This window comes from Haliotis asinina, chromosome 15 (assembly GCF_037392515.1).
Source record: "Haliotis asinina isolate JCU_RB_2024 chromosome 15, JCU_Hal_asi_v2, whole genome shotgun sequence".
NCBI lineage: Eukaryota > Metazoa > Mollusca > Gastropoda > Lepetellida > Haliotidae > Haliotis > Haliotis asinina.
The window spans coordinates 48,245,394-48,272,402 of NC_090294.1; the positions used below are offsets into that span (position 1 = coordinate 48,245,394).

The 27,009-nt window shown below is 40.9% G+C and overlaps 3 protein-coding genes across 3 annotated transcripts; 2 read left to right on the forward strand and 1 right to left on the reverse strand.

Annotated features, from left to right (window-relative positions):
* The first annotated feature begins 1,333 nt into the window (after positions 1 to 1,333).
* Positions 1,334 to 9,878, forward strand: LOC137265394 (uncharacterized). Its single transcript, XM_067800794.1, has 8 exons — positions 1,334 to 1,460; positions 3,440 to 3,673; positions 4,661 to 4,831; positions 6,353 to 6,532; positions 6,810 to 7,267; positions 7,594 to 7,702; positions 8,965 to 9,047; positions 9,843 to 9,878. Exons 1-8 carry the CDS (start codon positions 1,334 to 1,336, stop codon positions 9,876 to 9,878), a joined length of 1,398 nt encoding a protein of 465 aa, XP_067656895.1.
* Positions 9,879 to 13,481: 3,603 nt separating this feature from the next.
* Positions 13,482 to 22,813, forward strand: LOC137265367 (uncharacterized). The gene is made up of 8 exons (XM_067800756.1): positions 13,482 to 13,614; positions 16,222 to 16,449; positions 17,562 to 17,729; positions 18,779 to 18,955; positions 19,629 to 20,074; positions 20,832 to 20,943; positions 22,283 to 22,365; positions 22,778 to 22,813. The coding sequence occupies exons 1-8, from the start codon at positions 13,482 to 13,484 to the stop codon at positions 22,811 to 22,813; spliced, it is 1,383 nt and encodes a 460-aa protein (XP_067656857.1).
* A 2,338-nt stretch (positions 22,814 to 25,151) lies between these two features.
* On the reverse strand, positions 25,152 to 26,511 carry LOC137265065 (keratin-associated protein 19-9b-like). The gene is made up of 2 exons (XM_067800384.1): positions 26,232 to 26,511; positions 25,152 to 25,159 (listed from the first exon to the last, which is right to left on the reverse strand). Exons 1-2 carry the CDS (start codon positions 26,509 to 26,511, stop codon positions 25,152 to 25,154), a joined length of 288 nt encoding a protein of 95 aa, XP_067656485.1.
* Between the last annotated feature and the right edge of the window lie 498 nt (positions 26,512 to 27,009).

Here is a 27,009-nt window from a genome sequence, read left to right on the forward strand (position 1 = left end):
AGTATTCGAATCATGCTACATCAGTAAAACTATGCGCAATTCTAATTAACCAGAATATACAATTTAAACATGCCTGCGTCATCTCCTGTCATCTTAAGAATATATGCAGTTTGACATCAGTATTCCATATGAACTAGTGTTGAATAGATTCTGGTGCGTGCGAGTGGTTGATAGTATGAGCTGCCATGCACCCCGTCGAGATCAAATTACATGAAACCCATCAGCATGATCCCACGTTATGAACACTCATCTGGATCCTTGTTTCTTGCCCCAACAAAGATTTAGGAACACGAAAGGTCCGAATCGTAACAATCCGTCTTACAACTGGTCTTCAGGAACACATGCCAACTTGGTGGACACACGTCATCGTATTCCGATTGCGTGTATAGATACTCATGATGTTGATCACTGCATTAAACAACATCACGACTAACAGAATAAGAGATTGAACATAGGGATTTAGGACATAGAATTTAGAGATACATTCACACAGCCAGTAGAGAGTGCATTTTGAGACATGACTGCTATCTTCGTTTCCTGCAGACTACGTAACGTAGCGGATCGACCAGGAGAACGGCGTTCCATGCATATGGGTAATTCACAGTTCCTGCATCGATGTGAAATCATGCCGTGCCATGCGTCACCTAGACACGTTTGTTTTTTTTGTGAAAGACAAAGGAATTTTGCGGACAAAGGAAACTTTTATATTATTCCCCTGTGGATGACAAATTTATGTGGAGAAGAGGGACAGTGGGGTAACCGATCGCTCATCACCCCCAAAACCGGGGTTCGATCCCCCACATGGTACAAGTGACGCCCATTGCAGGTGTCCCAAGCCATGATATTGCTGTAACCCAACTTAGTCTCTCATGCTTCTGCCCCATGACAAATCGTCAGGATGTGATTAAATTTAAATTCAACTTGGACCTCTGCCACTGTGAGATGTTGATTCACCCAGATAGCACATAGATTTCTCATATTTCTCTACCAAATTAAACAGATCAGCTTCAGAGAATATAAAAGAATGTAGCGATATTTAGAGAGCTAGTCATTAATTGCCTCTGGCGATTGTTGTGATAAACGAATATTTGTGGACAAACTGTTGTACACATGCTGACCACTTCCTCACCCTGAGTGGACTGGTTAACATAGTCTGGTTGGGGGCTTCTGTCAGCGCCGGCTACAGGTTCAAGGACGTCCAAGACTGGCCACGGTGAACCTTGCACTGCGAACATATTGAACCATGGCAACCCCATCAACATCGGATTATTAGCTCCTGGCTATATAAGATGCACACCGGGTGGATGGACAGAGCAGGATATAGACTGACACAATGAAGGTCATGTTGGTCATCCTCATCGCCGCATGGCTGAGGACAGCTGAGGCCAAGGTTGTCTTTCTGCATGTTCCAAGAGTGTTTGGAAACCAAAACGACCCCCAAGTTCAAGAATATTATGAAGGTTGGTACATGTACACAGAATAGTAATGACTTGCATTAAATAGTGTAAACTATCCTGATGTTTACGGATGCTGTAAACATAATTCACCCGAATGTTTTGGCCCTCGAGTTTAACACAAGACGAATATACAATTGTGCTGTCGTTACATTATCCTTAGGTAATAAAATCCTATGGGACTACGTCTTTTGGTGCGAATTCGAATCGAATGAAGTCTTTATTTGTTCCCCATGATTACCAGTTGTGACTCCGGAATATTTACCGAAAGCCGATTCGTTTTTGTCCAGATCGCCGTCATGTAGCTGCTCAGAGTTTTGTTAATAACGAAACAAAAATAATCACTGGGTTATCTTGTAAAGGTATATATTATTGGTATGTTCTTGTTAGTTTTCAGAAATCCATATTTTTAGTCTTGTTTTAATTTCTTTGTTGTTTAGTGCGGCACAATCCAGTGACTGGCACAATAAGAATCCACCCGTAATTATCAGTTTCCGCAAGATACACTATGGTCACAAAGCATGTCAACACGTTATCAAAATTTATTCAAACGTATTTTTTTCATTCGTGACGGACGTAATTTATGCTTCTGAAATACACGAAGGCACTGAAATTTGATTGACCAGTCACCCTTTTGGAAATTTCAACTCCTACCCAGAATTCCATGCAGTCACCATCTGACTATTCGTCACATCTGACACAGCCCGTTCTCGTTACTGCATATACAGTCGAACATCATTGTGTCGAACTCTGATAACTCGATATCTCAGAGAGTACAAATGTATATGCAGATAAATATACATGATTTTGTTGTTTTCTTTCATGATGATCAGTGATATAACCTGGCGGATGTCTCGAAGTTCGGATAACTCGATGTTTTTCTTCTTTCCCATGAATATCGAGACAACGTTGCTCAACTGTATTAACATCTGTTTCATTTTGTGTATGTTAGAATGTATACTTTGACTAAGAAAAACGTGAGACGCTATTCTCATTTGTGTTGTGAGGCCAGTCATTCACTTTTGTTTATCACACACCTCACTGTCGCTATTGACAAGCAATACAGTCGGAATGAGTTTGTTGTGATTATTATGAGTCGTGATTATTATATTTAAAAAGTTGAAATGTCATTTTCATGTTTTTCAAAGGAAATCATGAATACGGGTACAACGTAATATTCTGACAAAGTTTTGTCTCATAAAGGTTGTAGAAGTTTAAATTATTGTCAAGATCGGAATATTACATTGCAGTTATCAACAATCATAAGGTTTCTTCTTGGTTACAGGGAAACAATAACGTCAGCTCAAGAATGTCGGCATTAAGTGATATTTGCATTATCACTTGATGCGTAATACAGATTTTTGTTTATAAATTTACATTACAAGAAACGGTGCGTGAAATACGAAGTGGAGTCCTTTTTCAGTAGTTTATTGCAAAACGTCGTTACATATAAAATAGTTTAACTTAATCTCTGTCGATATGTAGATGTCTTTAGTATACATTTGTGTGAAATGTTTGATGTTTGGTTCAAAAGATCAAGTGTTGTGTCTTCGCTCATGAAGACCATGATTTTCAGTCTGAAATGGGTCATCAGTTACCCATTCTTGTCGTAAGAGGCGATTAACAAGAGCGGGTGGTCCAACAAGTTGACTTGGTTGACACATGTGATGTCATTGTGTCCCAGTTGTGCAGACTGATGCTCATCATGTTGGTCACTGGATTGTCTTTTATTTACAGCTGGTGGAACTGTCGCGATGTCACACAATGGTTAATTTTGAAACATTTCAAGGTTTCAACTTAACTGCGACTAGAAAATGACTTTTTACACGGATTTCGCACTTCGATGTTTGCATAACGTTGTGTTCTGATGGCGCTGTTCTATGATTATACGCTTATTCACTAGATTGTTTGGTCTAGATTCAACTTACCGAGTGCGCGTTTAAATGTTTCCACGGTATTTCTGTTAAATTTGCGTTTGGTTTCAGCTGCTTGCCGAAACTGCAGTCTGAGCGACACAGGCCGATTCTATACCCATGGCAACGCATGCAACATGTACATTCAATGCATCCAGTTTGGACCTTCCAACTGGCTGATGTTTGGCCATGTGACGCCAGGTGGCGCACTTTTCAACGACCAAGGTCCATATATGGAAAGACTGTTTCTACACGACGGCAATAGGCGTATACCAAACCGCCATGGATGTCCACCGAGGGTTGGACGTGAGTATGTTATTTCCATATACATAAGTAAACAGAAATGGACGGTTAGTCTAATAGGAACGTACGTCTGCGTTCACACAGAATGATAATACTGGCGAAAACATATTGCTAGTCCTTTTTTGTATTTTCAATGTCGATAAAGTTTACGCTTTTTATGCCACCATAACGTAATTTTCGGAATTTAAAACATAATATGCTTATTGAACAATCTTACAATTCCAAATAATCAAGGTAATTAAATCAATCCCTTTATATTATACACAGGTCGTATTTTGAAACATGGAGGAGTATATTCACAGTGGGCACACACACCTAATATTATACGTTTTGTCTACTTCTACTTCTTCCTACCTTGGCAACCATTTAATCGCCGTCACTGTCTTTTCCTTTGGTTTGGGGGATGTACAATGGTTTCTCAAATAGTAGTAGTAGGAGGAGGAGGAGTAGGAGGAGTAGGAGGAGGAGGAGGAGTAGGAGGAGGAGGAGGAGTAAGATCCAGAGTAGTATTGATTATCAGACATCGTGGTTGTCGTCAGAGCTGTCTAACGGGATAGAATGGCCTTAGCCCATTTGCGTACATCGTTGTGTATGCCGTTGGTCACTTGATTGTCTGGTTCAGACTCGATTTTTGCCAGAGCGCTCTCATATAGCTAAAATATTGATGAGTGCGGCATGAAACAGCCAACACGCAAACACGAAGTGGTAGTAGTAGTAGTAGTAGTAGTAGTAGTAGTAGTAGTAGTAGTTGAGGATGATGTGGTTGTAGTAGTTGTTGTAATAACAATAGTAGTAATAGTAGAGGTAGTAGTTGATATCTGAGAACTTCATGATACATTGTTTAATTGTACAGCCAAATCATCATCATCACATTTTACGACAGTCGTAGCACTAATATTTATCTGTGGAACAGTTCCTGACCCCGTGGATTACATTGCCCCATGCAATGTAGTCCACGAGCTTTCACTGGTACACGTCCTTCTCTTCCAGATCCCTGTGACACTGGGATGAGGATGCCGATCAACCAGGATCCGTGCACTGGGTACCAGACCTGTCACAACAACGTAATGGTCAAGGCCAGGTGCAACAGTCGCAACTTTGGCTTCAATGCCATGACCCAGCAGTGTGATCTGCCATGTTCAACAAGAACGAGATACATTAGTAAGTTAGCTATATCGGAAACATGTTATGACACCATTCGTTGTTTGGGGCAAACCAACAGACTATTGTAAATCTTATTTCTGAAAATATTATTTGGGACAAATACATACATATGCCTTCTATAGACAAATGTTTCTCCACTTTTCAAATATGAAAACGTAGTCTAAATGTATAAACTGTGATTATATTGTGTAATCTCAGGATTTCATAAGCATGACTCATAATCAGAACTTATATGTATTATGGGAATTGTATGTCTGAACTACGAATAACTTTTTCCTCGGTTCAAATACAATGGTGTAACATTTAGTGACATTCATGTATGAAACTGTTCATCTTTTGTGAAACGTACGTGTAGATTTTATCTTAGTCTTCCTTTCAGAATTCCAACAGTTTCAAACATCGATTACCAATGATCATTTGAAGAATTCCAAATTGCTGCAAATGCTGAAGTACTCATGCATAATTGTGAGATACGATGTCGTGTATTGTTGTCAGCAGGCTGTCTTGCATATGACACACTAGTGTTACCTTCATTCTGCAACGAGAGAGCCATTCTTCTTGCAGTCAATAAGAGACAAACGGTGCCGGTGTTGCTGTCAGCAAGAAAGATATGGCACTTGTTGTGAATTAGAAATCAATGTTATGCGTTACTCGTATGTGTTACTTGTATTGTAGCAAGCAAGAGAACCAGTAAACGATACACCAATGTTATGTGTAGTGCAGTAACAGGTCATTGCAGTAAGCGTGAGAGACCCATGATGCTTGGAGTAAACGAGACAATAATGTTACGTGTACCGCTGAAAGTGACGATTGCTGGAAGCGAGAGATCCATGTTACTCGGAGTAAACGAGACACTAATGTTACGTGTACCGCTGAAAGAGACGATTGCTGGAAGCGAGAGATCCATGTTACTCGGAGTAAACGAGACACTAATGTTACGTGTACAGCTGTAACAGACCAGTGTTAAGTGTTTTGCAGCAAGCGAAGGATTAATGTTACTTTCAATCAATGGGAATATCAATGTTTTGTGTATGGTCGTAAGAGGCCAGTGTTATTTGCAGTAAGAGAGAGAACCATGTTACCGTTTCCAAAAAGCACCAATGTCTCGCGTAGTGCTGTAACAGTGAGTGAGCTTAGTTTTACGCCGCTTGTAACAATATTCCAGCAATATCACGGCCACATTGTACCAGTGTGGTAAGTCGAACTCGTGACAAGCGTGACGAGCGAACTTTTTAACTACTAGGCTAATCTACCGCCCCGGTGTTGTAACAGACCATCGTTAGTTGTATTGCACTATGCGAAAGTACCATGGTATCTTTGTCAGTGAGACTCCAATGTCTCATGTACGTCTGTAAGAGGCCGGTGTTTCTTGTATTGCAGGAAGCGAAAGAAGAATGTCTTTGGCAGTAAATAGGGGACCAATGTTATTTGTAGCTCCGTCAGAGACCGTTGTAACTTGTAGGAAGAGAGGGAACCATTTCAGTTGTCATGTAATGACAGACCCCTTTTGATTTTCAGTTAGGGAGCGGTGCAGGCCTAACCCGTCCAGCGACGACCACTACTTCAGCTACCAAACAGTGCAATACACGGATGAAGTCAGGCCCAGAGTTGAGTTCTTCAACTTCCAGTGTCTACTTGGCTACAAGTACCAGGACTTCTCGACGTGTGGTTGTCAGCCATACAATACAACAGAAAAACGTAAATATACCAGTTCCCCTAAGATCAGTTGCCTTTCTCTCGACCACCCGGTGTTAATGATTATCTATGACCAGTAATGGACTTTTAACCGCTATTCTAACACCGTCGGAAAATCGAGACTGGTTATTCTAGCGCCGACGTTTATATCATAGCAGTAGTTCACGCATATCACGAAAGTAATACAAACAATATCAAGCTTCACAACCCTGTGTCCTTTCTGCTGTCCACCCTGGAAAGATCTGACCTTCTCACTGTCCATCCGTGTATGGTTTTACAGCATGCGAGAAGCTGACCGTTGTCCACCTGACGTCAAAAGACGATTCTTGGAGACTGGCAAGAAACAACACCCCCCTCAAGGACGCTAGCACCATCACAGGCAACGGCACCATCGTCAACGCCAGTCAACCATATGAACACTCAGCCTTCTTTTCAGGCAGGCAGACATTTTCTGCTCACAAGGTCATGGGCAACGACCTTGGCCTTTACTTTGACCTGACGTTTGTCTTCCAATCTTTGCAGTCTGATAGGACAACGCCTGGGTTGACCTTCCCACCACGTGACGGTGTAGTCCACCATGACTACGCCCTCGTCGACAACAGCGCTTGTGACATCTCCGCGACGTATGGCTGTAAGCTGCAGGGAGAAAACGCCAACTTCGGTCAGGTCGTGTGCTACGTCAAGCCGGGGGATGACTCTACTAGTATCAACAACATTGAAGTGACCAGCGAGCCGATGGTGTGTCTCAAATTGTCTACGGAGACTGTACTGACAGATAAGAGTGTGTTTTGTAGTCAGCGAATGTGATTTTAAGTCGCTTTTTAGCAATATTCCAGAAATATCACGGCGGTGGATATCAGAAATAGGTATTACCGGCTGTTTAATTTGCTGTTCTCGAGCGAAGCAAATAGTAGATTGTAATGGCGGATGAACGAATGATATGACTGAGTGATTTGAAGAAAAATGCGAAGATCACCTTAGTGTATTTCATCTCTTTGTATATAGTTAACTATATAGCTCTGGTTGTGCCAGGGAAAATTCACCTTTGGGTTCTCTATTTGTAGAACCTTACGAAAAGGATCCGAGTGTACTTCGCTAAAGAGGACGAAAGAGGTATTATGAGAATTACGCAAGATACCTACGAGAGAACCACAGATTTCACATTCCCAAAAGGTAAGCAAACCCAACAACAGAAACAGAAAGGTTGACTTGCCACTGCGTAAGCTCTATTTCGTTACCACCATTGTAAAATATACTTTAGTACACATGTTTTACGGGGGTTTGGTTATGGAGCTGGCAAACTAGGATGATAACCCGGATGAATCTGGGATTCGAACCTACCACTGTCGGATCCGTACATAACAAAGGAGTGCTACTCTGAGGAAATTCTGTAACTATTGAATCACTCTTTAACACAAAGTCATAAACACCAAATTCTGCACGCTATACCTATATAGTATTCGGGAAATATGTCAATCGTTTGATCTAATTCCGAATTTTTTCGCAAATTATATGCTACGAAAGTAAGTAAAGACAAAAACATTTCATGTAAATTGGAGCTAGATTTGGAGATCATAGTTTATCAACATAAAGTTTGGAGACGATGACCTGGATTATAGTAAAACGTACCGATGAATTTCACTTTAAACAGAATTCTTTTTGTAGAATATAGTGAAATTACGATTGTGAATCCTCACAATTTCACCTGGCCAGTTGAACATTTAAATCTCAAAATTTCATTATTGTTTATAAAGGTTGTTCATTATTGTTTATTATACATCGATATTATTGGTTTAGATTACAAGAGGGTATATACACATTAAATGAAAATTCGAGAACAGGTGGTGTTGGTCTAAGTTAACGATCCTCACGTACCGCACGAGCATTTGTTTCGCCGTTCCAACTACTGTGGTAACCCCCTTGTAATACAAACCAGTAATAGCGATTTGAATCCATGGTCGCTTGTTAAACAACTTTTATCCTTGGACAAATTTACTTATCATGTTTAAATATTCAAATGGCAAGGTAAAATCTTGAGGATTGGCAGTCTTAATTTGACATTGTTTGATTTACTTTCTGGCTTAAAGTGAAATTCATCGGTACGTTTCCCCTGCAAGCAGACCACAATTACGTAATCTCACAAAGCCACATATATAACACACCGCAATCTGGTCTTTATTCTCCATTCACTTGCACACAAACTAGGAGCTGTTTAAGAAACTTATTTCTTTCATTACTGTTTTGTAGCCACTCCGTTATCATGACGTGTTTCCATATTTTAATTTTCCTTTTTGACCTTGACCCTTCTTGCTAACCATTTTTGTGATTTAAACAAAAACGAAAGGCGATTCAGACATTTAAACTGGAAAGTTGTTTGCAAAAATATGCATATTTAAAGCGGTAGATTTGCTCCAGAGTCTAACTGATTATTTCAGGTGTGCATGCAGTCGGGAACTCGTGCCCACTGAGTATCGGGGCTGGAACTCGGAAGAGATATTTCACTGGGTTTATGGATGACGTAAGTTTCTAACAATCGTAACCTTATATGACAATATACAATTATTTGTAAACCAAACTGTCTGAATATACATATGTGGTGGGATGACACACACGCACCTGCATACATTTTAAGTGAAGGCGTTTGTCTTCTACACATTAATTTCTGTCTGGATTGGACAAGACAGTGAAGAATTAAATTCCATGAAGGGCATATGAAGGGGTATTAAAATCAAATAAGGATATAATGTGGGAACATCATTTCGTGTGTCCCAGCCATGATATTGCTGGAGTATTGCTAAAGGCGGCGTAAAACTAAACTCACTCACTCATCCACACGCATATCGATACGGCATAAAAATTGAAATTGGATTTCATATAACATTCAAGTACCATGCATACTTAAAAGAATGCTCAAATAGGCCAATCCGGTGGAGACCAGAACATTTTGACGAGCGTCACATCACCACGGTAGAGACCTACAGCACCTCTGTTTGAACACGAGCTGAATCTTAAACATTTTTGACCCAGCACAGTTCACAATAATAGCAAGGAACCCGTTAAAGTTGTCGTATAGGATCCAAGTTCATTCTTACAATGCGAATGGTTGTTTAATGTCTCAAGGTAGGAGGAGAAAGTAACCTTTCAAAATATATTTCGGAGAAGGAATATTCAAAACTTCTCCTGAATGATGAGTATTATTTGATGCACCTTGTAGTATTACCCTGGGTAGGTAATCAAGGTAACTGTTAGTTGTATTCGACAACAGCAACACAATATCAGGATATAACTCAATGGTTCATTTCTTCTCTTGCAGTTGGAGATTACCAAGTATTGTGGTCCTTTCATGTGAGACAGTATCTGGAAATACGGATTCAGGGACAAAGAGAACTTGAGACCAGGGCACCTGTTTCACAAAGCTCTCATAAACTTATGATCTCGTAACTTTTCTCGCACCCATCGTAGCTCCTACACCGTAACAAAGACTTACGAAGGCCGTAGCTCTACGAGAGCTTTGTGAAACAGGGCCGTGGCTGAAAGTGTCTCGCACTGCTATAGTTGAACATATATACGACGTTCAAGGAGGTTTCGAAGCGTGTGTAGCGCCTCAACTACCCTTGAGTAAAGAGGATGGGTTCAAGCACGGCGACGATATCATATCACTATACGGATATTATGCATACATTCTGGAGTTGATGTAATTTCATATCAATTTCATATAAAACACTCATAACAGCGTCTTGTGTTTTGTTCTTGATTGGAGTGGATGTCGTCCTCGACAGTCCTCGAAAACCTCTGACTGAAATATTCCCTGCGAGTCGAAACAACCCACACCTCGCTAGGACGCTGGTTGCCATTTGGGGAATATCACCCAACATTATGCTCAACATAGGGAGAAGGTCCCGCGTTAGCCTCTGGCGACCATCCTTGTCGTAAGTGGCGACTAACGGGATACATGATATATGAAATCGTGCCACCGTTGTGTAGATCGATGCTCATGATGCCAGTCATTGGATTGTCTGGTCCAGTTTCTACGCTTTACTGGGCTGCGACATATAATTTGAGAAATGCTGATTGCTGCATTAAATTAGAAACAAACAAAAGACAAATATGTCTTCATACACCTGAATTAAACATGTCTGACAAGGCACTCATTTTCTGTGCACATCCCTTATCTCAAAAGCATGAAATTGAGGACGTGAGTAGGTCACGGTGCCTCTGTTGCCCCCAAAATTCACTATTTGAGATGAATTTGACAAAAACAGAAATCCCATTTTCGTATCCAGGGCACGCATTCCAGCACTCAGTAACAAGATGCATGTGTAATTTTGCGCGACTGTATACCAGATCACGATTACTGACACCACATGTTCATGAATAGGACAACGGTCCCAAACACTTGCAAAGGCCTGTCAATTAGTCTCTTGAAATCTTTGAGATCGAACATGAGACGAATACAGGATTTTACTTTTTCAGTTCCACCCATGAGCAGGAAGATACTGTATTATTAAAGACTCGTAGTCTCAAAGTCCCCGACTGTAAGTACTCCGGCACTTCATAAGCTACCTTTGTCAGAAGGATAACATCTGATCAAGTCACACATCAAGAGGTGAGACAAAATGACACACTTGCAAACACCTAATGAGGTGAGCTGGAAACTGTAACCATGGATCGTGTGTGTTAACACAGACACATAGAAGAATGGGGTCTCAGCGGTTTGTTCACCGTAAATGTCAACTACAGACAGGTAAATCAGTAGGGAACATGACACTGAAGACAAACATAATTATTCATCGAAAAACATTTCAAACTCTTAATCATTGTTTGTTTTTGTCTAATGTGCAACAAAAACCATTTCCGTAAGAAACTGCCTAAGGAAATTTTACAGTACCTATTTTATCATATGCATGTTTCTTTATTAATCTCTATCAAAGAGGGATGTCAAAGGATGCTACCAGAATTTAGCCCTGTCTTGCCCAGTCGGTGACACCCATCCCGCGTGCATACAAAATACAGGTCAACGGTTCACCTGGAGCAATAGAGGAACATTTAAACCTGTCCCCCATAAGTCTACCCGAACCAGTATACACCCCCTAGTCATGCGTGCATTAATCCTCATAGAAATAATCACTGAGTACGATTCTCTTAGAAAGCACTTATTAAAATTGTTGCGTTTTAGTTTTACATAATAGTGTCCCCTCTTTCTCTTTATAGGTATCAGGGTATCATAGATGTATTAATAGCTGTTATTACTTTATGCTTTTCATACTGTTGTTCAAATATGACAGATGCAAATGAATAACAAGTAGAATATATTGCCTTAACCCAATCAGCTTAGTCAGTTTCATTACGAGGCCAAACATGTGTATCTGCGGCCTGTCTGGTGTGTTCACGACAAATGTTAACGACCGAACAGATCAAGAACATGATACTAAAATCAAAGTTTGCCGCGAAAGCCTTATTACACATCTGTGACCTTTGAGAAAAACACAGAAAGGATGTGTAAAAATAAGCCTAGTTTTATATCAGCGTTGGTTTCTGTTAGATATCCGTTTTGCAATGGCGCATCTTCTGACCTGCATGCACGGCGTGGCTGTGCGTTACCCCGGTTTCAGAATTGTCATTATGCCACTAGAACCACGGACACCATGAAAAGGCTTGCACAGAGTGGAAAGGACAATGTGTACCCACGTCCCAGCGAACGCTTCAATCTCAGGGGTACCACCATCCATTGCAGTCATGCGGTTGCTGCCTCCCTTACAAAATGCGGGCGAGGGTGGGGAAGCGGACAGGGGTGGCATTATTGAAGTGCTGCTCTGTTTGGAATGACTTGTTAATGACTTTGATGTCTACCTACTTTAAGGTTTTCAGGTTGTAAGTCAATTATTTCCTTATTATCAGATAAAACAGTACGACAATCATTATTTTATCATCATCATCATGATCATCAACATCATCAGGATTGAACGAACTTCAGACGCTTAGGATATAGGAGATAGATATATTTGCTATCTTTACTAATCATACTACACAGCACAAAAATCAGTGTACATATTAAACCTAACTGTGTAAAAATCTAAGCATCTAAAGCTGTATATTTCCGTCGTCCTCATCATCTTTACCTGACCGTGTCAGGCCCACAGAGCGATCTTAGCTTTGCTATCATCATAAATCCCATGTTCAAACATTGGCGGAAGATCGACTCAACGCTGTGATAACTTTACACAAGAGGTGTCAGTTGATCTGTATGACGTGGTTTCTAGTAGGGAAACGTCAAGAAATAATGGCTACATTTGTACAGCCCACACACACCGAGCACCTTCTCAAACAATACCCATTATCTACTGGTCTAATGATTCTTCTTGAGCGCGTGTTGCCGGTATAATGAGCAAAGCGCGTCAAGACAAAACTGGGCGCCCAAACCCAACCAGCACCAATCATCGTCATATTTGTGGATGGAGCTAGTGGTTTTAGCGCAAACTTTCGTCTCATGTAACCTAAACCCGTACATCGCCTAGACCCACCTTCCCGTACAGTTGCTTCCATGTAGCACTGACTTAAGATGTTCAATGTTAGAAGGAAGTTGTCTTGCGAGATGGGTGTCTGAGAAGGGAGCATCTCATCACCACCTTCAGTCAATATTTACCGATTAAGGTCATGCTTAGCTAAAACAGTAAGGGATGGGGATGACACCTGTTTGATGATGTCCTCTACCCACGTGGCTATTGACAATTTACCTTGATAACCACGTAAAGGAACGTCCTTCAACAGTCTCGAAGAGACTCCACGCTCGTTTCTATTATAAAAGCACCGCATACAGGTGATACTCTCTTTCTTCCCCAGGTTTTAGTGGAGTTATACCAGAGCCACTGGCGGACCTCAGCTACCAGTTCTTATAAGATAGGGGTTATACAAGGTTACGCAACACGGTTCTGAGACCGCCGTCGTTTCAAGGATGAGGAATGTTTTCGGAATAGTTCTGGTGGTGTCATGGACTGTGTGTGTTCAAGCACAGTTGGCTGTTTTTCCCGTGTTCCCTCCTGGATTTGGTGACAGAAATGATCCACTCGTCAGAGAGCAGTTTCTAGGTAAGTGGACGACACCCCTTGTATCACATTATGTCATTTCCCAGAGCCTTGCATTTTTATGGAGATCAATCTAATTTATTTGAATATATAAATAGGTAGACCATATAGAGACCTAAACGTTGTAATGAAATAGGCTAGGTTGGAATTTAAAAGTTGACATAAGAAACTTGGATGCTTTGTTTGGACAGAAGTTATTATCCATTTCAAAGTGTACATCTGTCACCCGAGATAAGGGCAAAGAGAGGCCCCGAGATGGTTATTCACATTAAGTGTGTGTAATATATATAGGTTTGGTTTGTGTTTCATTTCAAAATAAACATACATTTATTGTGTACTTTGCATATCATACAGTTTTCTTTTGGATATGATTTTTATCTCTATGTGAAGGTTATTTGTGGATATCATGATTTGTGGAAAGAAACTCGTTTGTGGAAACGTTATACCCAATAGACACTAGCGTGAATCACACCAGTGGTGCGCCCGCCCCCAATGGAGTTCACAAATTGAACCCATGTGAGAATCGAATCCGGATCTCCGGTCGAACGCGTTAACCAACAAGGCTATCCCGCTCCGCCGAACTTGTGTCATCGTATGGCAGACATACTGCTGTACTGTGCTAGGCACTCTTTCCGCAAACACCTGGTGTTATGAAACTGATAGGTATAAATGGAAAGTACATGTCGTCAGTGCAAAATATACCCAATATTGGTTATTCTCAGAAACATATTCTGTTCATTGTGAAGATGTAAAGAACAAACAGCTGCGGCACTTACACGTACATAAATGGAAAACTGAAAATCACTCATGACACCAGGTGTTCGTAAAAAGGGTCTACATATCCCGCTATCATGCAACCCGACACCACAGAGCAGTAATCCTGCTTGGGACGTCAGTCTTTTCGTTCGCGGCACTTGACTGGTTTCCCGTCAACGAGCAAACGATAGGCCACACTCACTACTTTTAGCTGATTGGCTTATGGTAGTGTGGCGTAGTTTGGATTGGATTATTGCACTGAATGATGTCACGTGGCACTCCTTTCGTATTGCGGACTACTCTGTCAATAGTGTTACAAGATGCTGTGGTGCTGAAGAAACGCAGATATCAGTATTATCATTGGTCAAAATGGGGTCAGTGTTTTATATTGACATTCGGGGCGGTTTGGTAACCTCGTGGTCAAAGTGTTCGCTCGTCACGCCCAAGACTCGGGCTTGATTCTCCACCTGGGTACAACATGTGGAGCCCATATCTGGTGTTTCTCCCCGTCATATTGCTAGAATAAGAGGCGCAAAACTAAAGTTACTCACTGTGTCGATATTCAAAAACTCACAAAGAAGATCAGTATTATAAAAACATAAATATATGGTAAACTAACTCCAACAGTTAAATATAATGTTTATCATACCGACAGGAAGATAGGCTGCATCATGTATGTCAGCTTCAGATAAGTGCTCTTTCTGTGTGGTTCGAGTCAAAACCCCATTGTCCTTTGACACCGATGTCAAGTATGTTCGAGGTAAAAGAGTTTCGAGGTACAGGATAATTTCTCAATGCTAGTGAGGAAAAGAAAACTGAGGATTTCCCTATACTGGATATACCTGGTAATCAGTAGTTCGACATTTGCAATGAAGTATCTCAGACACTCTATCGTCCAATAAGGGAAGAGGGGGTGGGACTCGGTGTTGTAAGAGATGAAGGATTTTAGACACTATGTCTTTAGAATAAAGATGAAGAGTTGTAGACGCTACGTCGTCAGATAAGAGATGAAGGATTTAAACACCGGGTCGTCAGATGAACAATGAAGAGCATTGAACACTGTATCTTTAGAAATGAAGATGAAGATGAAGATCTTTAGAGATGAGGAGTTTTAGACAATGAGTCCTTAGATTAGAGATGAAGAGTTGTAAGCACTGTCGTTAGATTAGAGATGAAGAGTTTTAGACACTGTGTGGTTAGATTAGAAATGAAGACTTATAGACTACTTTGTCATTTGGTTAGAGATGAAGGGTTTTCGACACTATGTCGTTAGATTAGAGATGTAGAGTTTTAGACACTGTGTCGCTAGATTAGAGATGAAGAGTTTTAGACGCTGTGTCGTTAGATTAGAGATGAAGAGTTTTAGACGCTGTGTCGTTAGATTAGAAATGAAGACTTATAGACTACTTTGTCATTAGATTAAAGATGACGAGATTTCGACACTGTGTCGTTAAATTAGAGATGAAGAGTTTTAGGCACTGTGTCTTTAGATATGCAATGAAGTGTTTTAGACAATGTGTCGTCAGATTAGAGATAACGAGTTTTAGACACTATGTCGTTATATTAGAGATGAAGAGTTTTAGACACTGTGTCGTTAGATTAGAGATGAAGAGTTTTAGACACTGTGTCGTTAGATTAGAGATGAAGAGTTTTAGACACTGTGTCGTTAGATAAGAGATGAAGAGTTTTAGACACTGTGTCGTTAATTTAGAGATGAGTTTTAGACACTATGTCGTTAGATTAGAGAAGACGTGCGTGTCACCGTGTCAGCGGAGTAGCGTTAAAGAATCTCACAGATTGTGTTGTTAGTTCACAGAATCATAGACACGAGGACATCATTGCTTTCAATTCCAGGAAGCTGTGCGAACGCCTGTCAAGGGAACAGAAACTTCATTGTAAGATGTGTGTACAACCACCCCTACGCCTGCAACCTGTACGTTGAGTGCCTGCGTTTCGGCGGTCTCTGGGTCGTGTATGGGCGAATAGCTCCGAATGGGAACGTATACGACGAGCGGGATCAACGCCTCAAAGACATCCTTCCCAGTGGAATAGCAGATTCATCCTTCTGCCTCCGGGTTGGCCGTGAGTCTTGAAATATCACTTAACTTTTCATAGGGACATCTTTTCAAACTTTTAACATTGTTAAACCACAGCAGGTGTAATTATAGATTATGGATGTAGCGGCCGCAAAATGTCCGAGTCCCGTGCTGGGATTCGAACGACGGACCTTCTGATCCGATGTCGGACGCTTTGTCCACATGACCAATGAGGTTAACCCCGTCAGCAAGCTGACAAGGTAAGGAAGTCATCTGTGGGATGACTCCACGCCCTGCTACATGTAGAGTGCGGTAGTATTTGAGTTCATGTCACAAATCAGTTGAAGTTAAGCAACGTTGGGCGCAAAGAGTCTTTGGAAGGAGTATATGCACATGTCGATATGATATCTGAGGACGATGAACAAAACCTAATACCAAAGCGTCCGTGTCTGACCCTGTATGTTACAAGTCAGTGGTGATTCTTGCTTTGGACATAAATCTAACAAGCTCTTCTCTTGGGTGAAGTGATTGATTGAATCGCTTTTAGCAATATTCTAGCAATATCACGGCAGGAGACAGGATATATGGGGTTCACACATTATACAATGTAGGGAATCGAACCCGGGTGTTTGGAGTGACCACTAGGCTACCCAATATTTACGTTGGAAACAACATAAACGAGCTCGTTTTTCATCCATTTCAACCCACTGCAATTGTTTTAGCAGTGATGCATATACGCCCACTGTTTAAACAAACTGCTCCTCAACCGACTACAGTCAACTGATTACAGTCAAACACCGCTATGCCGAAAGTACCCGTGTCTCGAAGTAAAAACTTGGCTCTTTTCTTATTCGTCATTTTGTCGTAGTGTCTAGTCACGACAACTCGAAGTATTTATGCATGTTCCCTCAACGATATTTGGCGTTATTAGCTGTAGTGAAAGTATGAATTTGTAGCAGATGCTGACAACTCGCTATGCGAGTAATTCAGAGAAACTCTTTCATAGGGAAAGAAGTAGTAGTATCATGTATCACTAAGTGATTATTTTACAGCTTTCTACATTGCATAATCGCGCTTTTGCCAAAGGACTGTAATGCTCTGGACTTCCGAGAATACTTGTGAGGTACTTCACTTTGTTCATGCAACTGTATTTTACAGATCCATGCGAAACTCGCCGTCGTGTTCCCATCGACGCCTCCCAGTGTGGGGGTTACATGGAATGCGTGAACAACACCATGATTTCCACCCCGTGTGGGGAGGGGCGTGGCTTCAGCGCCTGGACGGGGGACTGCGACCTTTTGTGCGACAAGACCAGGAGGAAAGTGTGTAAGTATATATACAGTGAAACATTCTAGCTGTATTGGACAAAGCATGGTTTAGCATATATCCCTTATTTGGTCTTTATTGCGTTAAATCTGGAAAAACACGAAACATTTGCCACAGGTCTTTCAGCTTTCCACATGCCTGTTGACTGTAGTTACGTTGCACACTTTATAGAACAGAAATTATACACAAAATGTTTGCATTACGCGCTTAATATCAATTTGACACACTATGCGATTTGTCTACAGCATTGATCAGTCAGTTCTTTTACATAGCAGTCTGTGGTTTGAAAACCAAATTTTGAGCATTAAAATGTTAAATATTTTACTCTTTTTAAAAAAGATATTGAATCTGAAATGTGAAACCGCTACTGTTTGCTAATTTAATTTGCTACTCATACCTTTTGAGACATTTGTTAATGTCCTACAGTGTGCTTTTCAATATAGTTAAGTATAGGTTAATCACCCTCGCAAGGTACTTATCTTAAATAACTACCGTAATTAGGGTGATTAAACAGCTTACGACACAAGGACATTCTTATTTAATACGCGTGTAATGTAGTAGGCATATTGAAGATTATCAAAATAAGTATAACTATATTTTAAGGGAAATAATTGCCCCAGTACATTTAATCATGTTATACTAATTTATATTCCAAGAACAATGGACACAATTTTTCCCCATGGGTTAAAGAGGGTGTGACTACCTGTTTTATCCCAACATTTCAAAATATCCCTTGGATTCATATTGCTTTTTATAAATGCTCTTATGTATACACGTATATCTGTTGAACAGTACGATGTGATCATACATTAATATAGATGAGTGAGTAGACTTGCACGCCGCTTTTAGCATTATTCCAGCAGTATCACGGCGCGGAACACTGGAAATGAGCTTCTCACATTGTACCCATGTAGATTGTCGACCTCGGGTCGACGAGGTCCCAGCGGTCCTTTTCATAAACTGCAAAGGTGAAGACGACAATGAGTATGCGATATAACCTCCAAATATATTACACAGCGTTGTAATGTGTATCTGTATGCTTCTGTTAGTGCTCCGGAAGTGTGGCCCATCTGTCCAAGGCAGGAGCTTCTTCCAGATTAACGAAACGGTCACCTATGGCGATGGTATTCCGACCATAGAGCGAGTCGATACAACATGTCCAGCGGCTACGTCATATCAGGTCGATGGCAAATGTGGCTGTGATCACAGCAACGAGACAGCTAAAGGTAAACCCGTAATCCTTAAATACAGCTGTTTTAAATAACCGTTCTTAATAAATCAGTCAAACATCCTTTTATCTTTCTTAGGCGTCTCTTCGTTTATCTTGAAGTAAAATCCCTATTTATTCTTAATCTAAGTAATTAGTAGTTACTTTCGACACAATTTCGATACATTCGACTGACGAATTCCACGACTAAGGTCAGGTCCTACGTCAGTCGAATGTATTAATTTCAGGGCGAGGTTCTCAATAACTAAGATATTTCTCAACTGTTTTAAGTATGGTCTCTCAAAACAATTTCTCTGCGTTTGTCGCAAACATGTGGTTAATTATCCACATGAATGAACTACTATTTGTCATTTTTTAAAGGACAAGACAAGGGTCCAATGTCTGTTGGTTTCTTGGGTCCATGAGTCAAACTGGGCTTTAGTGACAAATGCTTGTCAAAAGAGGCGACTAACGGGATCATGGTCAGGCTCGCTGACTTGGTTGTCACATGTCGTCGTATCCCAACTGCTTAGATAGATGCTCATGCGGTTGATCACTAGATTCTCTGACTGGGTCTCGGTTATTTACCGCCTCCATAAAGACAAGCAAACAAACGCTCAACAACAATAAAAAAACCCAACCTTACTCGTCCTGTGTGGGGAAAAACTGATCGGGCATATTTGATTTTACAGGCTGTGAGACAATAACTGCACTTCATCTGGATTCAAAGGACAATTCATGGGAGCTTGCCAGGAACGACACCCCTGCGATGGGCAGCAGCACCATCGATGGTGACGCCATCGTCAGACCCAACCAGTCTGCTTTCTTCTCAGGAGGGCAGAGTTTTTTAGCACCGGGTTTAAACGGAAATGACCTTGGTCTCTATTTTGGGCTAGAGTTCACCTTCCAAGCAGTACAATCAGACAACTCAACACCGGGTGTTCCTGTCCCTAGCGGATCAAACGGACCACTATTGATCGCCCTGATTGACAACAGTGCCAATAACCAGGAGGCCACATATGGCTGCAGACTAAGAGTTACACGAACAAATTTCGGCCAAGTGGAATGCTATGTTACGCCCAGTAAAGCTTCTGATCTGGACGAGAACAACGATAAAATAGAAGCAAGTCCAGAAGTAGTGAGTCTATTTCTAAACATTAAAACTTTCTCGAGTACTTAATATGTTGCTCAAAATTATGGTCCATTAATCAAGGTAATGGTTTTAGAGTTTACCTTAAGAATGCAAGAATTCTAGCATTCTGAACGTTGACAAGGCGTCAATGAAGCATTGACCAGCGTTAATTTCCGACCACGAATTCCGACCGCAGTTTCTTTTTCAATTCAACTCTGAATTATATAAGCATCCAAATCCTCTGCTTTTAGCTTTGCTAAGGTCATTAGTCTTGACTGTCCTATCTTTAGGACTCTGATGAAAGGCGTCAGTCGGCTGTACCAGTTCAGTCATATTTATGCAAAAGTGTTGGAATTAAAGGAAGGTTATGCGGTTATTTAAGTCCTAACCTTAAGTCCTATATTGTAAAACGATCACACGATATCCCAGTCATAGGGTCTGACCATCCGATTCCATTTGGACAAGTCTTCGTTCCTGACCATCGATCTTAGCCGGGGTCTTCAGTTCAATTCAATCGCCTTTTGCGAGTTGTTGAGTTTAAAAATAAGAGCGCACGATGCTTCCTGTTTGTTTTCTATTTATTTATTTATTTATTTATTTATTTATTTATTTATTTATTTATTCTAATATCATTGTACGTCATTATCCGTGCGCTCAAATGCGATTGGTTTTCATCACACTGTTTATGTTAAAGCTTTCGTCTTCAAGTTCTTGATATTCTTATCAATACACATGCACAGTGACCAGTTCTTACTGACTTCAGGATCTCCGCGGCAGAGTGACTGTTCTGTTTGAGAAAGAAAACACTAAAGGCAAGCTGACTGTCACAGCTGAAGGTTCCGAAGGAAAGACAACTGTCCTTTCATTCTTACCAGGTATGATGCACTGTTACAACACTGCATAAAACAGGCAATATATAAGGCCGGGCGGGATAACTTAGGAATAGCCAGCGAGTCCTAACTTGACACACAGAAGGGAGCAAGCTACAAAGACATATTTATATATCATTGGAAAGATCTCGAGGAGATGAACACGAAAAGTTCATTTGCCAGTGTGTTCACGTGTTAATAAGCTCACAAATTGGCCCTGAAAATGCATTTTTGCAGAAATTTCTGGGAGAATTTTTTTCTGCAATAAGGCCAAATTCACACTGTAAAAATACTCGGTTGCCTGGTACTAATAGGTTTTAAACAGGGGAAAACGACATCATTTAAAGAAAGTCTATATTAAACTATATAACGATTGTGTTTAATCTTATTCAACTAAGATCATTCTGGTAGCAAAACAAAAATAGCAGATCATTTGAACACGCAAAGTGCCTATTACTTGGAATAAACATGAAACTACCACTCACGCAGCAGTATCATTACTTATACTCTCTAATTTTGTTAAATTAAGATAATTGTGGTAGTGAAATAAAAAAAAATTCTGCCAAAAGTTTTTTTCCGCAGAAATTCCTCTCGAATTTTTATCCTGCAGAAAAAAAAATTCTCCCAGAAATTTCTGCAAAAATGCATTTTCGGAGCCAATTTGTGAGCTCATTAACACGTGAACACACTGGCAAATGAACTTTTCGTGTTCTTCTCCTCGAGACCTTTCCAATGTAGCTTGTCTTTGTAGCTTGCTCCCTTCTGTGTGTCAAGTTAGGACTCGCTGGCCATTCCGAAGTTGTCCCGCCCGGCCTTATATTTTTCAGGGTCCCTTTTTCGGCTTTACTTGTGTACATTTATGCTGTTCAAGGGGATACCGGTTTAATGGGATAGGTTAATGCCGAATTGTCAAATGATACGGTTGTGAGAAAATAGCTTTGCTTGAACACTTTGAAAAAGGTGTTTAGTTTTGTTTAGTTTGGCGCCATTCTCAGCAGTATTCAAGCTATATGGCTGCGGTGTGTAAATAATCGTGTCTGGACAATAAAACGACCAATTTCAAGATCATCCATCTCCGCAATCGAGATACAATGACATTCGTAAACCAAGCCAACCAAAGCATGTCTGACCACCCGATCCTGTTAGTCGCCGCTTACGACAAACGTGGGGTGCTGAAAATCAATTTTTTATCTCCCATCTTCACAGATGCCAAATTCAAGATGCACTTGACATTAAAACAGCATCCAATACGCGTTGTGTTAGTGAGCCGTACAATCAAAACCGTATAAACAAAACACTATGGTAGGTTCTGGATATTTCATCTTCACGTTACCTTGTTCTTCAGGTGTCCGGGCGTTTGGGAACAGTTCTCCTATGTCGATAGCTTCGGGAAGAGGCAAGACGGCCTTCACCGGTTACATGGACAAAGTAATTGTTTTTTGTTCGTTTGTTGTTTAGTGGCGCACACAACTGCATTCCTAGTGATTGATATCATGATCATCAATCCACGCATTTGACCTGTAATCAGTCAGAACCCCTGGTGTACGTTCCACAAAGCGATCCTAGCCCTGCGACAACTTTTCTCAAATGGCAAAATATCGAGTACGATCATAATAACAATAGGCAGTTTGCGAGCGGGCCAGTGGCCCGGTAGCCAGTGGCTAGTAAATATCCAGTCGGTCCAGTAAATCTCCAGTCGTGTATGTAATCATTGATATAAGGAAATAATACGTATCTGTATAAGCCATGAAATTACAAATCCATTTATGTATTTACGTCTCATAATCCTACAGATAATGGAATGTGAAAGAGTAAAAATATTCAACGATGTTACTTTCAGGTGGACCTGAAGAAGTACTGCACCACGTTCATGTGAATCTGCACCGCAGAAGTTGTCCCCACGAACTTAGCATAATAACCACCTGGACAGGATTGAACGCTGCATGTCATGTCATGTCATGTCATGTCATGTCATGTCATGTCATGTCATGTCATGATGTAGCAGGGATTCCAGATCTGTCGATGGATTCTATTTGTGTCCAGAGTTTCCATCTTGACTATTCATTATTGAGAGTTTCAGACTCATAAAACGTGTTATTTCCATTCTGTCCATTTTCTTATTTCACCTTACCATTGCATGAAGGTGGTGAAGTGAAAGCTGTTACCGTCGGGTTCACAATTATAGCAAGTATATAGAGATGACAATACTCTGTTTCTTATGTCCCAAAATATCACTCCGTTTTGCCTTTTCCCTTGGTCAAAGAACTGAAGTAGAAATACATAACACGTAATCATCCCAATGTTTACTACTCTAACCTAGGCTCCCTCCACACAAACTATTCCGTAACATCAGACACCATATGACAGACCGTCTATTATATGATCTCTTGGCACACCTGAGTATTTAAATGTGGAGACGACAATGAAATCCTACTGAAACCTGAAAATATTCATCTTTCATTCAAAAACCATAGATTTGGATACTGACGTGAGGTCGGCACAGGCATGACATCTCAGTACATTACCATCGGGAAAGAAGTCCGTCATCAACTGACCTGAGGTCATCACCATGGTGTAACCAATCACGAACTAATGATTTGACTCGTACACACGGCCGATGCCATGAAAGAACAGGTGTTTTTCTTGGTTAAAGAGACAGTTAAGTGCATGCATATATATTGTCATGTCATAGAGTAACGTGGATACCGCACTCCGAGAGAGTACACAAGGTACTAAGCTACTGTCTTAAGCACCTCAGGCTTGACGTGAGAGGAGACTAACGGGATCAGGTGGACAGGCTCGCTAACATGGTTGACATCGTTTCCTTAGTGCTTTGAGCGATGCTGCTGATGTTGATCACTGGATTGTCTGGATTGGGTTATTAACAGACCGGCGCCATGCAGCTTGAATATTGCTGAGAGCAGCGTAAAAACAACAAAACATGCTAATAAAGAAAGATAAGAATTTAAATGTCACAGGGGCTTCACAGCTTGATAGAGAGCACAAACCAGTCATTGATGCAGGTCTAAGAAGTTTATCAGTTTGTTGAAACGAATAGGCCCCATGTGATGTTGACGACAAAATCAATAACATTCGAACCTAGGATCGAAAGTTTCCCGCACACCAATGAGAACACTGCTGCAAAATCAAGAAAAGTTTTGTCAGGGGTATTGTAGAATACAAAGGCGCGACGCAGATGGGATTGCGTAGCATCGCTATGTCAAGGTTGTTGCCTGTTTGCCAGCTTGCGCTGTTAAATCCAGTGCATGCATCCACTTTAAGCCCAAGATTCAATTAGATTTAAACATTTTCTACATTGTACGTGTATGTCAGACGAGACTAGACGTGACCTCAGTCACAACGTGACATAACACACTCCGCCTCTGAGTTTGTCCAGCCCATCTGTCGCCAAACGGTTTGCCAGCTAATCCTGAACGCGCAGTAATGAAATAATATTCAAGCTGGACCGGACGGGGATACGCAAGGTCATTGTTTTGTTTGTACATTCTTTACATGACTATTATAAACTTTCGGATTGCGGTAACAGGGCCCTTCCTTGTAGCTTGGAGTACTTTTTTTATTTTTTTTAATATTTTTAAAAAAAATTTAATTTGCCTCGCTGAATTGTTGGCCAAGTGTATTTAAAGGTTTGTAATAACGTGTAAGGCAACAGACAAATATCGTTTTACGTAAACTGTGCGTGTAAGGATTGCTTTGGGGGAAGGAACAACGCTATTTTCATGAACATCTGTTTGGAGAGATTAAGTCGTATAACTGACACTGCACCATTCTCCGTGAAATCGAGACTGGTTATTTTCTGTATACTATACCGTGTTCACATCTATGACCATGCCTCAATTCGGCCCTCTGACAGCCTGCTTTCCCAATATGTCACGCGATATGCATGGTGAGCGCAATTGACTTGCCTTTGTATGTGTTTGTGACAGACAATGCTAGTGTATCACCTTGTACCGCCAACTTTTGATAGTGATAGTCTGGTTTTAGTACAGATTTGGTCTGGAAAGTTTCACTCACTCACTCACTCACTCACATGTGTAACATACATTCAGAGAGTAAAACTACAAAACCACTGATATGAGATCTGAAGGTTTATTTTCAGTATATGTTCACAGTATCTAGATGAAATTGTTCTTCTTTGATGATATCTAAGTCCACACGTTGTGAGTCCGTCATTGAAGTGTATCTGATGGTCATCAATATCCTGGAGAGAGATACAAAGATAATAGGATGCATGACTTGAAAAAGACAACACATCTAGATTCTTACATAAGTCTTGTTTGTCTGCACCGTGCTTCTACTGTTGGAAATGCGTAACCACAGCTCACTCACACATTCATCATGTAGATAGCAGGACCGTACTCCAAGAACCAACGTAATTGTGAATGAATTTTTGCGTGTAAAATGATGTAATACACTAAGGTCAAATTATCTTTAGTAGTGCCGAAATGTGGGAATTCGCCCGGTACTTCGTGTTAATATTGTTTGTACTCCTGTCTAACTCCATATTACAATCAAATATCAGTGCTTCAAACAGTTCAAAATCAACATTGAGGTGTTGTGTTGTGTTGTGTTGTGTTGTGTAAGATAAATACGTTGTTCTCTAGTGCGTCGGAGCCCATGAGTTGATGTACGCTCAATGCTTGTTGATGTACATAAACGTACGTCAACCCGTGTTCCCCTCCTGACCAGTGCACATGTCACGTCGCGCACATTGATGACGTCAATCAAATACTGCTGTGACGTAATGTCGAAATAACGTCACACTGGACATACTATGACGTCATCTCACAATTGTTTTTCGAGAACGGTCCTGGGGCCCCTTTCACAAAGCTCCCGTAAGCCTAAGGTCTCGTAACTTTTCTCGTAGCATTGCTACTTCCTATGTTACAGTATAGGAGATACGAATGTTACGAGAAAAGTTACGAGATCTTAGGCTTACGAGAGCTTTGTGAAACGGGGCCCAGATATGTAAATTTATATGTTTCGAAAGGTGAGCTCAAAACAATTCTAAATAAATAATGGGGAATAAAAACGTTATAACACAATCATAGTGATACCACAATATTTGTGTAAGAATTAATTTAGTACACTAGCTCTCGCTTGGGAACTCCAACCATCTTGACAAAATTTTGACACTCCTTTCGTAAAATCAATATGGCATGCATGAATAATAATCTCTATCCACTTGCTACTATTATTAAAGTGGCTATGAAGTGCGATAGGAATACAGATACATGCAGATAAAATGTATTCAGGGGTGTACAACGCCTTACCGATTCCAGTGATTCCTGGGTATCCACCCAAAATTCCCGGCATTCCAGCGAACCCAAGTCCTCCATAACCATGTCCTCCAAAGCCAAGTCCTCCATAACCAAGTCCTGCGAGGCCCCATCCTCCGTATCCCAGCCCCATGTGACTCCCGAGTCCATACCCTGGGTATCCCATCATTCCATAACCCAAGCCTCCATGACCGTACATGCCGTAATGTCCATACATGGGCACAGCGGCAGCAGAGACGATGCAGCAAATGACGACGAGAAGCATCTTCATCATGTTGGTTTTACTGGAACTTAAGCCAAGTCATGTGCTCAAAAAACGTTGGTTAAACTATGTTGCTGACTAACTAAATGAAACTTAGAAGGAAGAACTCACCAACGCACCCCTCGACACAAACTGAATGTAACACAATGCATAAACGCCAAGGATCAACTACTCTCGATAATCTGCTGACATAGGATTATTATTCGATGTAGGCAAAATAGTCATAAAAGATGACACCAGGTGTCAGAATGCTCCGACCAACCGACAACTCCTGACACCCAAAGTCTTTGCATGCTAACTTGTATGCTGCCTGAATTCAAGAGAACCCTGCTGGTAAAGTCTCCTGACTTGAGTAAAGTTGCTTCTAGTAAACGCAATTAGCAGACCCTAATATAAACAAGGGTATGCAATTCTGCATTTTGCTCTTACACCTGCCACCTAATGCGAGACGAAGTGGAAATGAAAGACAGATGTTTATATCATTACATAGATGCATAATATGTATGTAGA

What these genes read in the sequence shown, in the direction of transcription:
- LOC137265394 (XM_067800794.1), top strand. Translation starts at nt 1,334, where the DNA reads ATGAAGGTCATGTTGGTCATCCTCATCGCCGCATGGCTGAGGACAGCT. An exon ending in ATGTCCACCGAGGGTTGGAC is followed by an intron (nt 3,674 to 4,660) that starts GTGAGTATGTTA and finishes CTTCTCTTCCAG; the next exon opens with ATCCCTGTGACACTGGGATG. An exon ending in AACAAGAACGAGATACATTA is followed by an intron (nt 4,832 to 6,352) that starts GTAAGTTAGCTA and finishes TTTGATTTTCAG; the next exon opens with TTAGGGAGCGGTGCAGGCCT.
- LOC137265367 (XM_067800756.1), top strand. Translation starts at nt 13,482, where the DNA reads ATGAGGAATGTTTTCGGAATAGTTCTGGTGGTGTCATGGACTGTGTGT. An exon ending in CAAGACCAGGAGGAAAGTGT is followed by an intron (nt 17,730 to 18,778) that starts GTAAGTATATAT and finishes TGCTTCTGTTAG; the next exon opens with TGCTCCGGAAGTGTGGCCCA. An exon ending in TCACCGGTTACATGGACAAA is followed by an intron (nt 22,366 to 22,777) that starts GTAATTGTTTTT and finishes TGTTACTTTCAG; the next exon opens with GTGGACCTGAAGAAGTACTG.
- LOC137265065 (XM_067800384.1), bottom strand. Translation starts at nt 26,511, where the DNA reads ATGATGAAGATGCTTCTCGTCGTCATTTGCTGCATCGTCTCTGCTGCC.